Source organism: Podarcis filfolensis, assembly GCF_964270895.1.
Source record: "Podarcis filfolensis genome assembly, chromosome: 2".
Classification (NCBI taxonomy): domain Eukaryota; kingdom Metazoa; phylum Chordata; class Lepidosauria; order Squamata; family Lacertidae; genus Podarcis; species Podarcis filfolensis.
Window position 1 is genome coordinate 9,002,353 of NC_139605.1, and position 13,084 is coordinate 9,015,436.

At 47.0% G+C, this 13,084-nt stretch overlaps 4 protein-coding genes across 4 annotated transcripts in view; 1 reads left to right on the forward strand and 3 right to left on the reverse strand.

Annotated features, from left to right (window-relative positions):
• LOC310756746 (uncharacterized protein) overlaps positions 1–13,084 on the reverse strand; it is a 1,375,527-nt gene that overhangs the window by 1,328,933 nt on the left and 33,510 nt on the right. The window lies entirely within an intron of this gene.
• The window catches only part of LOC310756585 (uncharacterized protein), a 70,630-nt gene that overhangs the window by 49,446 nt on the left and 8,100 nt on the right, over positions 1–13,084 (reverse strand). The gene's annotated exons all lie outside the window — the stretch shown is intronic.
• LOC310756662 (uncharacterized protein) lies at positions 1,175–7,297 on the forward strand. Its single transcript, XM_083601180.1, has 2 exons — positions 1,175–1,211; positions 4,310–7,297. The coding sequence occupies exon 2, from the start codon at positions 4,321–4,323 to the stop codon at positions 6,328–6,330; it is 2,010 nt and encodes a 669-aa protein (XP_083457306.1). The 5' UTR covers positions 1,175–1,211; positions 4,310–4,320; the 3' UTR covers positions 6,331–7,297.
• SURF2 (surfeit 2) lies at positions 10,346–11,587 on the reverse strand (the record flags this gene model as incomplete). The annotated part of the gene is made up of 1 exon (XM_083602641.1): positions 10,346–11,587. A coding segment is annotated over one exon (879 nt), but the record flags the coding sequence as incomplete, so codon positions are not given.

The window sequence follows — 13,084 nt, forward strand, 5'->3', positions numbered from 1 at the left end:
GATGCCCCTTAGGATTCTGTCCAACTCTACAATTCTATTATTCGTTAATTTATCACCTTCCATGCAGACTCCCTTGAAATGTGTTGGACCCTCATTCACTGGAGGTTTTTAAACAGAGGCTGGGTGGCAATCTGTCAGGGATTCCTCAGCTGAGATACCTGTGTGGCAGGGGCTTGGACTAGAGGACCTTCGGAGAGTCCCATTCAAAACACTACTATGATTCTATACAATCATCTCAGCTGTCCTCTTACATTTGTCTAGAAGGGAACTATTTATGGCAGTATATTGGAGATGTAATAAGGATAATGCTTCTTCGATACATATGTTTATGCAATATCCTATGCTTATGAAGTTTTGGGAGAAAGTACCAGATTGTAGAAATATTATAAATATTACTTTTTTGGCGGGGGCGGGATGAAGCTAGTACTCTCAGAGGATAACATTATTTTAAATTACGTTGGATTTGACAGCCTGTCAACATAAATGGTTTTGCTGCTCCCTCGCTATGGCTAAAAGACTGAGTCAGTGGAATGGTAAATCTATAGCCCCCTTTATTCTGACAACTCTTGCAACAGACAGACAGATAGCTTATAGACACAAATTGTGCTGGACAAATAGAATGACATTTGGAATACATTTATAAAAAAATACAGTCCATTATAAATAAATGTATATGTATTAGAATAATAATTTCAGTCATATACCTTGGTATTATGGAATTATAGTGGTTGTTTTTTAGTATTTTTTAATGCGCCTTTTTCCTTTTTTCGCGTTATTTTGTTCAGTCGAAATATTTTCATTAAATAGAATTAAAATCATAGCTGTCAACTTTTCCCTTTTCTTGAGAGGAATCCTATTCAGAATAAGGGAATTTCCCTTAAAAAAAGGGAAACGTTGACAGCTATGATTAAAATAAATAAACCAGCAGCAACATCATGCTAAACGAACACTCAAGGCAAAGCTCCATGGTGCTGATGGGAGGGCACCAGCTTGGGGAAGGCTGCATCGTGGCATCTTACGTTGGCAGCCTTTCAGCTGTCACAAGACTCTGAAAATGCTTCTCCCACCCCACCGCCTTCTCCTTCTCCCGTTAAAAGGGTTAAGGAGAGCGAGCCTTCGTTCCTAGAGAGGCCGCGAGAGCCTCTTCCGGCTTCGCTCAACCTTGGCTGGAGGACCCGGGAGAGCAGGGCAGCTTGTGGGCGGTGATGTCGGTGAGTGTGAAAAGCGCCCGCTTTCGGGTTCAGCAGAGCCCTTCGTCAGGCTGGAGGCTAAGCAGAGCAAGGGGCAGAGGAGAGAGGTGGGGGAAAGGGCCTGGCGATGTTGCGGCCACAAAGCCCGCATTTAATCCCAGTCTTCTATGGGGAGGAGACTGCAAGCTCGGTTGGGTAAGGGCGTAGTAGTTTGCTCTGCAAGTTTCAGGTTACACCGAGGGCTGCTGGGAGAAAAGAGCACACAATGACTGACCCCTCGTTTGTTTTAATATATATATATATATATATAATAGATAAATAAAATTGACTTGTCTCCACAGCCCCAGATGGAAATCTGCAATCTCCTCCAACCCTCCCTCTTAAAGCTGTTACTAAATACTATATTTTTATATACCTGTTGTTTTGTCCATGGAGTTTGGTTTTGACCAAGCTGCGGGAGGCAGTAGAAGACAGGAGTGCCTGGTGTGCTCTGGTCCATGGGGTCACAAAGAGTCGGACACGGCTAAACGACAACAACAAATACTATATTTAATAACGCACACCTTCTTGTTTGCTTAGCAGCCAGTCTCTTGACAGCAGGAAGCGGAAAAGTTGGCCTCCGTTTTCCGATATTTTGGTTGTTGTGTCCAAATCGATGCCTTGCTATGAGGATCATTTGAGACTCGCTATTTTTGAGGGTTTGGGGGATTCAGTCACATTGGTACAGCCAATAGAGGTTTCCCAACTGACATTACTGGCTCAAACCACAGCAAAATCTTTACAGTGCAGAGAGGAAACAGGAAAGTCATCAGTTTTCTCAACTGAAATTGAAGTTTTTTTGTGGAGGCGGGGCAGGAATGCAGATGAAAACACAGACATTCATAATTCAACAGCAACAACAATCTCTTCTTAAGATTTGGAAACATGCATTGTCGCTGAATATTGACCTTATTTTTTGTTTCCATTTGGCAGAGGCATTCCCCATGAAGAATATTGATTTATGATTATACCCTGCAGAGAGAGGGTAATATTTTCAGGCAATGCATTGATTTTTGGAGGGAACAAGTACTTGGAGTGCTTCTGGCTCAGCCCCGTTTTTTATTACAGTGTCGGTTGAGCCGAGAAATGTGTCTGCCTGGGTCTCAAGCTGCGCTCTGCATTAGCAGGACTGAAGCAAAGGGGATTCAGTGCACCTTGAATCAGAGAAAGGAAGAGAAAAGGGCCTTTCTGTCGACATGAAAAAGGTCTTGAAATAGATGATGAGAGGATTATAATTTTAAAAGAGGTCTTGAAGAAGAGAGAGGATTACAGTGGTACCTTGGGTTACATACACTTCAGGTTACATACGCTTCAGGTTACCGACTCCGCTAACCCAGAAACAGTACCTCGGGTTAAGAACTTTGCTTCAGGATGAGAACAGAAATCGTGCTCTGGTGGTGTGGCAACAGCAGGAGGCCCCATTAGCTAAAGTGGTGCTTCAGGTTAAGAACAATTTCAGGTTAAGAATAGACCTCCAGAATGAATTAAGTACTTAACCCGAGGTACCGCTGCATAAATTTTTGATGGAGGCCCTTTAAAAGAAAAATATATGCTTCAGATAGAAATTTCCTGAAGGGATTTCCTTTACTTATAAAGGCAAAAATCAGGTGTGTAGATTTAGACAGAACTATACGGGAAACAGATTCAAAAGAAGGGAAATTACCAATTGCTTTTTTTTTAATATGGTGTCCAGTCTCCCCTCCCATCAGGGCAAGAGGGTAAAGCTTTCCCCAAAGGATCCTGGGAACTGTAGTTTGTTAAGCATCCTCAGAGTTCGTAGGAGTCCCCTCCCCATATTTTCCTCACAGACCTATAATGGGCAGAGTGGTCCTCTTTCCTTTTCTGCACCTCTTTACTGAACAAGATCTCTGCTGCTCTATTGCTAGGTTCTGGGTCCGCAGAAGCAAGAGAAAATGAATCTCCCCGAGACAGAGGACGCTCTTCAAGACACTTGGCAGGGATTGCTCTTCCAGGATATCAAGCAAGAGGCCGATGATGGAGTTGCCACCTTCTCAGGCAAGGACCCTCTTTGCTTCATTTGCCCTCTCATCCTATCCTGGGACTCCCGCCCCCTCCAATTTGACCCCAAAGGATCAGTATTGACCACTTTGGGAAACTGTGCTCTAGAAATGGGGAACGATAGACAGTCTACTGTTAATCACCATGATGGTCATTTATAGATGTAATCTCCATGAATTTAGAGTCACACATACCCTGGTTGGTTTGTTTTTAAAGCCGGAGATTATTTAATTGTTTGATGTATTTATTATCCTACCTTTCTACCACGGCAGCTTACAGGTCAGTACAGCCAAACCTCGGCTCCTGAACGGCTCTGTTTTCAAACGTTTTGGCTCCCAAACACCGAAAACCCGGAAGTAAATGCTCCAGTTTTCTAATGTTTTTCGGAAGCCAATCGTCCGACGCGGTTTCCGCTTGAGTGCAGGAAGCTCTTGCAACCAATCGGAAGCCGTGCCTCGGTTGTCGGACGTTTCAGAGGTCAAATGGGCTTCCGGAATGGATTATGTTCAACAACCTGAGTTTTGACTGTATCAAATACAAAGAAGTAAAACTATCCTGACAAAAAACAATAGTTTAATGTACATTGAAACACATTTAAAACCAGGCTTAAGATGCAGTTTGCCCTGACAGAGGCCTAGTGGTCTGCATCACCTGCACCTTGGTTTTCAAAAGCCTGGATTAATAGGAAGGCCTTAGGATAACAAAAAGGGAGGCAGTTTAACATCTCCTGAGAGGGAATTCCACAGTGTGGGGGCTGCCACAGAAAAGGCTCTGTCCTTCTGACAGAGAGAATGGCCTCACCTGAGGATCTCAGCACCCAGGCAAGTTTGTGTAGGGAGCTATGATGTTTCAGGTGGGGCTTCCAAGCACATTTCAAAGGCAGCCCCACATAGAGCAGGTTACGGTAGTCCAACTGGGATGTAATTCAGCACAGTGGCTGTTTCCATGCAGCTGCTCCTAGTGTGTAGCCAGACCTCCTTGCTTCCTTCCTTCCTTTTTCTTCCCCTCCATCTCTCTCCAAAAAAAAGACGCACATTGCAATTCTGTTCTTATTCCAGCAGATGACGCGTGGATGTGTGGAAATGAGCCAAATCAGGCTGGAAATCCTGCGGAAGTGGAACCACATGCGATGCTACTGAGAGGAGCGGAACAGAATTTATCTTGGAGCCCCAATCTGGGAGATGAAGCCTCTGAGAGCCAGCAGGGAAACTGCCTAGCAGAAGAGGAGGACAACTTGATTGATCACCAGGGCAGGTACGAGGAACTGGAGGACAGAATATTCCAGCAGGGTCTCCCCGAGGATCAGCACGAAAAAGGACCCCTTGGGTGTGTAAAAGTCTTGAGGGAGACGTCTGATCTTCTGGCACATGGAGTAATCCAAGCCAACAGGGCTCTGTTCAAATGCCCAGATTGTGGCCAAAACTTTAACAGTAGATCGGTCCTCATTAAACATCAGAGGATCCACACGGGAGAGAAGCCTTTCAAGTGCTCCGTTTGTGGGAAGGGCTTCCGCCAACACTCTCACCTTGTGAACCACGAGAGAATCCACACCGGAGAGAAACCATACAGCTGTCCCAGCTGCGGGAAAAGCTTTGGTGACCCCTCCCACCTCATCAGGCACAAGAGGACCCACATGAGAGAGAGGCCGTACAAGTGCTTGGTGTGTGGAAAGAGTTTCTGCACAGGGAACGAGCTTCTCATGCATGAGAGAATCCACACGAGCGAGAAACCGTGCCAGTGCGCTGCCTGTGGGCAAAGCTTCACCAGGATGTCGGTCCTCATTAGCCACCAGAGGATGCATACAGGGGAGAAGCCACACAAATGCTCCGAGTGCGAGAAGTGCTTCCAATACAATTCGCAGCTCGCAAAACATCAGAGAATCCACACGGGAGAGAAGCCCTACGAATGCCCCGAGTGCGGGAAGTGCTTCCGGCAGCATTCCCAGCTCGTGAACCACCAGGGCATCCACACGGGCGAGAAGCCCTACAAATGCCCCGAGTGCGGGAAGTGCTTCCGGCAGCAGTCACAACTTGTGAAACACCAGAGAATCCACACGGGAGAGAAGCCCTACAAGTGCACGGAGTGCGGAAAATGCTTCCGGCAGCACTCCCAGCTCGGGAGCCACCAGAGAATCCACACAGGGGAGAGGCCTTATGCGTGTTCAGATTGTGGGAGGGCCTTCAGCGACCCGTCTCACCTCAACAGACACAAAAGAACCCATACCGGAGAGAAACCTTGCGGGTGCTCTGTTTGCGGGAAGAGCTTTAGCACCAGTGCCTATCTTACGACTCACATGAGAATCCACACAGGAGAGAAACCATATCAATGCTCAGAGTGTGGGAAAAGCTTCAACCACAATTCAGGTCTCCTTGCCCATGAGAGAATCCACAGGGGAGAGAAGCCATATAAATGCCCGGAATGTGGCCAAAGCTTTAGCAGTAGATCAGTCCTCATTAAACATCAGAGAATCCACACGGGAGAGAAACCTTTCAAATGCTCTATTTGCGGGAAGGACTTCCGCCAGCACTCGCAGCTCATGAACCATGAGAGAACCCACACAGGGGAGAAACCCTTTAGCTGCCCCGACTGCGGGAAAAGCTTCGGAGACCCCTCGCACCTGATCAGGCACAAGAGGACCCACACACGAGACAGGCCGTACAAATGCCTGGCTTGTGGGAAGAGCTTTTGCACAGGGAACGAGCTACTCGTGCACGAAAGGACCCACACGAGCGACAGGCCGTGTCGGTGCTCGGAATGCGGGAAGTGCTTCCGGAGGAGATCGGCCCTTATCAGTCACCAGAGAATCCACACGGGAGAAAAGCCCTACAAATGCTCCGAGTGCGGGAAGTGCTTCCGAGAGCGCTCCCCGCTTGTGAAACACCAGAGAATCCACACAGGGGAGAAACCGTACACGTGTTTGGAGTGTGGGAAGTGCTTCCGTCAGCTGTCACAGCTTGTGAACCACCGGAGAATCCACACGGGGGAAAGGCCGTTCGTGTGTCCCGAATGTGGGCGGAACTTCAGCGACCCCTCGCACCTCTTCAGGCACAAGAAAATCCACCTAGCACGAGAAGCCTTGTAAAGGTTTGCATTGTCTGCCTTCTTCCTCATCTGAGAATCAAAATCATTGAGTTAGGAGAGAAACCGTATCAGCAATCCGAGAGTGCAGGGTTAAAGCGTCAACCATGTTTATGGCTCAGCAGCAGAGAGAAACTGTACAAAGGCACAGATTGCAGGAAAAGCTTCCATGGTGGCTGACGGATCATCGCACACAGGAAAGCAAAAATGGTGCAGAAACAAGATTACGGGGGCAGATTTTTTTAGCCAGGCTGAGCTAGTTTTTCACCAGAGCAGGGCTGGTCCCAAAACTGTCCACCTCCAGCAAACACTTAAAAGGGCTGAAACTTACTTAACCCACCAGCAACAAACGAGAGGCCCACCAGTCACAAGGTAGAAGGGCAGAGCCAGTCGCAAAATGGTGGCAGATCTGAGATGAAGTTCAGCACAATCAGCTGAAAACCACTGCTCCCTGATCTCAGTTTCTAAATTCTTTGCCTTAGCAATTTATTCGTAACAGAGTTCCACGGTTCAGCTTTCCTCAAGCTGTGAGCAGTATCATGGAAGACTCATGATAGCTTCGTTTTAGGCAGAATTTTGCTCTAAGTGGAGAAATCAAATTACTTTATGTTTCCTTTCTCTCCATGCACCTCTCGCAAGTACTTTTATTCATCTCCTGCTATTTCTTCTCCTTTCCTCCCTTCACCGTTCCCTATGCCCACTCCAAGCTGCCAGTTTCTTTCATTCCTCCTGTAACAGCTTTCTTCCTTTTTTCCTTTCATTGCTATTCTCAGGTGTGTGGGGATTTCTTACGGGAAGGGCGAAATATTATTATTGTTATTTGAAATATTAACCTTTGAATATCTGATTTCCCTCAATATTTCCTCTGGCCGTTTCCCTCCAGAGGAAGGAGATCTTCATTTCTTTCTGCTCCTCTAAATTTCTGTCTCCCAGGAAACTTGACCCAGTGTGCAATAAAATTATGGTGCTGAGATTGGTCCAACAGTTTGGGAACCAGGCAGGCGAGTGAGGAGAAAGCACTGGGCAGGTGATGGCGCTGAGCTCCACCTGAGAGTGGATTGAGATTCCTGGCCCGCTGTTTTAAGAAATACGGTTTGCCCATGGGCAAAAGAAGCCTGATGGACTATTCCAAGTTTAATGAACACCTGTTTACTCACAGAACATAGGAATAGCCTGCTGGATCAAGCCAGGGGCCCGTCTAGTCCAGCATTCTGTTCTCACAGTGGCCAACCAGATGCCTCAATGGGAAGCTGGCTAGCAGGACTGATAAAACTGTCCCTAAATCAGTGGGTGGCACTGTGGTCTAAACCACTGAGTCTCTTGAGCTTGCCGATCCTAAGGTTGGTAGTTTGAATCCCCGTGACGGGGTGAGCTCCCGTTACTCTGCCCCAGCTCCTGCCAACCTAGCAGTTTGAAAGCACACCAGCACGAGTAGATAAATAGGTACCACTGTGGCAGGAAGGTAAATGGCGTTTCCGTGCGCACTGGCACTCGTCATGGTGTCCTGTTGCGCCAGAAGCTGTTTAGTCATGCTGACCGCATGACCCAAAAAGCAGTCTGTGGACAAACACTGGCTCTCTTGGCCTGAAAGCAGAAATGAGTGCTGAACCCAAAGTCGAATTCGACTGGACTTAACCAGACTGGACTTACCTTTACCCCAAATCGGCCATAAATATATAGGCTAAAAAGGTGTGGATTTTGGACTATTGCAGAATGGTAGGGTGTGTGAAAGTATGATGCTGAGACTGTTGTGGGTCAAAATTTTAATACCTTGGAGTTGGAAATAGATTAAAATTTTGATCCACAACAGCCTCAGTATCGACTTCATGGTGCTGATACGTTTGTTCAGGGTGGTCACTCAGTATGAATGCAGCCACACAATCCTTACTGGGTTGTAGAGCTCTTCCTCCAAGAAGGATGAGCCTGACAGGCTGGATTGGACAGGAGGCCCAGCCAGCATCCTGCATTCCCAGTGGCCAAATAGATGCCCAATAGAACCCCAAAAGCAGGACCTGCGTGCAATAGCACTTTGCCCACTTGCAATTCCCAGCAGCTGTTATCCAGAGGTAAACTACCTCTGACAGTGGAGGTAGAACTTAGCTAGCTTTATGCCCCATGAATTTGATTTAAAGCCATTGCATCCTGCAGCAGCGAGTTCCAGAGTTAAACTCTGTGCTTGCCCTGAATCTTCCAACTTCCTGCTTTGCTGGATGTCCCCGAGTTATTAAAATGTGTTCTGAGAATGTAAGAACAGCTGGATCAGGCCAAAGAGCCTATCTGGTCCAGCTTCCTTAATTCCTCCAAACATCCAGCCAGAGTCCTCTGGGTGGGCCATAGCAGAGCATAAAGGACACAGCCCTCCTATGCAACTGATACCCAGTGGTAGACTTACCCTAGAGACGGAGTCTCCATTTGGCTGCCATGGCTAATAGCCTTTGCTTAGGGTTGCCAAAAATTGCTGAGCTTTTTTTAGACAACCCCCCAATTCAGGACAAAGCGCCACCTTTCAGAAATTCACCCCAGACATCAATTCCACCTTTGAAATGTGAAATCCCAGTAATGTCCGGGAAAATCAGGATGCATTAGCAGCCCTATCTTTGAAAAACATTCTCCCACACAACATTAGTTATGTGACTGCCACCTTTATTCTAGATTTTTTAAAACCATTTCTTAACAGATGTGGGTAGAGAAACCCCTGTAAGCTCATGTCAGATTGGAGAATTGTTCCTTTCCCAGTCATGAGAGCACTGTGTTGGTGGTTCAGGAGGGAGAAACTTGCAGATGTGGTCCATTTTGAATTATTCCATATTTCTGAAGCTATGTATAATCCATGGAGAAATAAATATTTGCAGGGGGGGAATTCAGCATGAGTTTGACCAAAGTGCGGGAGGCAGTGGAAGACAGGAGTGCCTGGCGTGCTCTGGTCCAGGGGGTCACGAAGAGTCGGACATAACTAAACGACCAAACAACAAGGGGGGGAATTTGCTTTCAGGCACTCAAAATTCTTCTAGAACCTTTGGGGGAAGTTTTGCTACCTAAATAAATTATCATCTTGCTCAGCATAACCTAGTCTGCAGTTTATGTCTATTTTGCAAAAAGATATGGTAAATTATGGGGAGAAGGAAGGAGATATGCCAGACCCTGCAGCTACCTCCCAGCCCTGGGATCTGATGGACCCTTACTGGGTTCTGTGATTTGAGCAAGCATCACCCACATTGTCTTTCAAGCACCTCTGAATCCACAAGGACTAGAAATTTGCATTTTAAAAAACTGAGTTCCTTAGGAGACTTGAGTTGTGTCTTTCCTCATATTCTCTTTTTGGTGTGCCTGCATTCACAGCCTGTGCAGAACTGTGCTTATGGTTTAACACACCACCCACAAATAAAATATTTTGGAAAGAGCAGCACAGATTTGTGTATGTTTTCTTACTGCCAGTTTCGTAAGCTTTATTCCAGCCTTCCAGCTCCCACCCAATTATGTAACTCTTGATTTGTTTTCCTGCATTTTCTGACTTGTCACTGAAGCTGCAGGCAGTGACAAACTACCCAGACCTGGTTCCAGCCTCCATTTTTCCTAATATTTTATTAATTTTTTAATCCTGAATTGGGAATTCTCCACACCGCAACATTTTATTGCAGAGCCCATTTGCGCCCCTCCCCTTTAACCAGATAGAATCACAGTTACAAATGCACCAATTGGAGTTTGTTTTAAAAAGGAATTCATTCCAGTTCAAGTTTGACCCTTTACAAAACAAAGTTCACAGTTCATCTAAAATAGGGTTTCCCAAACTTTGGTCTCTCTCCAGCTGTTTTTGGACTATAACTCCCATCACCTCTAGCTAGCAGAACCAGTAGTCAAGGGTGATGGAAACTGTAGTCCCAAAAAAAACAGCTGGAGACCCAAGTTTGGGAAACCCTGATCCTTGGCAATCTCCCCCCCAAAAGTATTCAGAAGTTTACATGCTGCTGTGCTGAAATATAAAATATAATAAGACTAATATAACATTAGCACACACAGAGTGGAATATGGATTGTTTATTTCCCCCCAACAATTGCAATCTGTAAACTTAAAGGCCCAAAGGGTTGGATTTCTGAAAGAATGCCATGGGCCTCAGATTGTGACCTGACAGAAAATGGTCCGATGAACTAGAAATCACCCAAGATTTTTGAACTAATTCACTGTTCAACCAATGCACTTAAACAGGACACATGGGAAGATGCCTGTTTTCCAAACCACTAGACATGCATATTTTTTGGGGGGGTGTCAGAATTAGGCCAGACGAAACCAGTCTTCTTTCCTCAGCCCCTCGCCACACACAATCGGTGTTTTGCGGTGTCAAGAAACGTCTCCTTCCCACTGACGTCTCTCCCAAAGCTCCGATTTCAACTTTTGAACTTTTTCTTGCGGAGGCCTGCTTGTCTCTTTGCCCTTTTGGTGCCTGCTTGCAAATCCACCTCCATGGGATCCCCTCTCTCTCCCCCCGCGACACTTTTATCCGCCGCTGGCTCTGCCACCTCTCCGTCGCCGCTCCTTCCCTTGGCTGCTGGGTTTTTCTCCGGGAAAAGCTCAGGCGGGTACAAGTCGCTCATGCTGTCGTCCGTTCCGCTGCTCTCGCTGCTGGACGGGTGCTCCCAGGATCCCTCCCGATCGGACTGCCGGTGGATCCCTGCCGGTGGATCATCCCGGGTGGCACGGGGCTTCCGGAGCAAGCACGCGGGGACGTACTTCGTGCCCTCCTTCTCGCATTCTTCGTACCGTCTCAGCGCCTTCTGATAGCGCCGGCCTTGCACGTGGCGCAGGACGTGCGCCGGGATCCTGTTGATGTGGCGGAGGGTGAGCTTGCAGAAGAGCTGCCCCGGGCTTTTGGTGCTGGGCACGATGTGCGGCCCGTACTCGCCGTAGTCCAGCGCCCCGGCCGCCCGGACCAGCCGAGAGTACTTCTTGCCATTCGTGTAGGCCTGGAGCTCCGGCAGCCGGCAGGGCAGCTCGTGGCCGGTCAGGGCGCAGCGGACTTTGTCCCCCGCGGGCAGGAGGCGCAGAGCGGGATGCTCCCGCAAGAAGCGCTGCACCGCGTCTGCCGGACCCTCGCGCGCCGCCTCGCACATGGCCGCTGTGGGAGGGGCTACGGCGGCCGCGAGGGAAATAAGGAGCGGCGGCAGCCAATCAGGGCCGCCCAGGCTGCCGCTCCTAGAGAAGCGGGACACTATCGCAGGCCTGGCACCCGTCAACACTTCCGGCTCCCTGCCTTCACCTGCGCCATATGCGGGGCGGAAAGCGAGGGTTTATCACGAGGCGTCCTTCCCTCCTGTGTGCGTGAGGAGCTGGCTTCTCAATAATAATAACAGTAATAATAATAATAATAATAATGGTGGTGGTGATGTTTGGGTGACAACTCCGTACAGGAATCTCGGCGAAAGAGACTTAGGCGGTGAAGGGGTTCCCTGTGTGTTTTGTTTATTGTTACTGATTAAATTTGTATACTGCCCTATACCTGCAGGTCTCAGGGTAATTCACCATCTAAAATCACAATCTAAAAATAAAAAATAATAAAAAAAACAACAATAATCCATTAATCCACCCACCCCATTTTGTGGCAGAAGCACCTCCTCAATCCTTTGTGTTTTAACTTTTTGCCTGGGTGGGATGTTCTAATTTTTATTTTTTAAAAAAAGAAATAGAGTTTTCTTCTAGATTTTTTTTTTTTAAATGCTGGTTTTTATATATGTGTGTTTTTGCTTAAATATTTTAAGTCACTTTGAACTGCTGTGTCAATAAACGGGTAATAATTTTAATAAGTAATAAGAGGGACTGATAGTTAACCCCCTCCGAAAACCATGGATCTGTGAGAATGATAGAAATCACTCAACAAGCACCTTTAACAAACAACATGTTCCCAATATTCTTTTAAACAGTCCCATGACTGAAAATGAAAGTAGCAACCCACCGCATTAATGTTGCCCAACTGAGCATTTGGAGAGCATTTGTTTCCTTTTAATCCGGTATTCAGGGTAGCAGACAGGGAAATGTGTGACTGTGGTGCATCAAAACACACTGCCTACAAGCATGTGCTTAAAAACGGGTCTGGGACTCAGTGAAATAAACTTCCTAATTGGCTGAATATCAGAAATCAAAAACTTTGTTTCCAGAAATGTGAGGCATGGATACCAGTAGTAAATAATATTTCCCGGGGCTGGAAATGTCTTCCTATATACATAAAAACCTAAGGCTGTCGTTACACTACAGTTCATATGACTACCTCTCGGGGGACAAGCTATCTCCAACATACAACAGCACGGCAGGCAGCTGAACGAACAAGCAGTGCAGATGGCAGGCAGCTGTTTAAAGGAGAGTGGGAGGTGCACTGTGTTAAACACAGCTGCAGCCACCTTTAACAACCAGGGAGGTGCTTCAGAGATCCATAGAATTACGTATAAAATTGTAGAGCTGGAAGGGACCTCAGGGGTCATCAAGTCCAACCCCCTGCATTGCAGGAATCTCAGCTAAATCCATGACAGATGCCCATCCAACCTCTGCTTTAAAAACTTCAAGGAAGTCCACCACCTCCCAAGGTACACTGTTCCCCTGTCAAACAACTCTTACCGTCAGGGAGTTCTTCCTGATGTTAGTCAGAATCTCCTTTCTTGTAACTTGAAGCCATTGCTTCAGATTTTACCCTCTGGAGCACGAGAAAACAATATTGCTCCATCTTCCACGTGAGAGCATTTGAAATATTTGAAGATGGCTATCATATTTCCTCT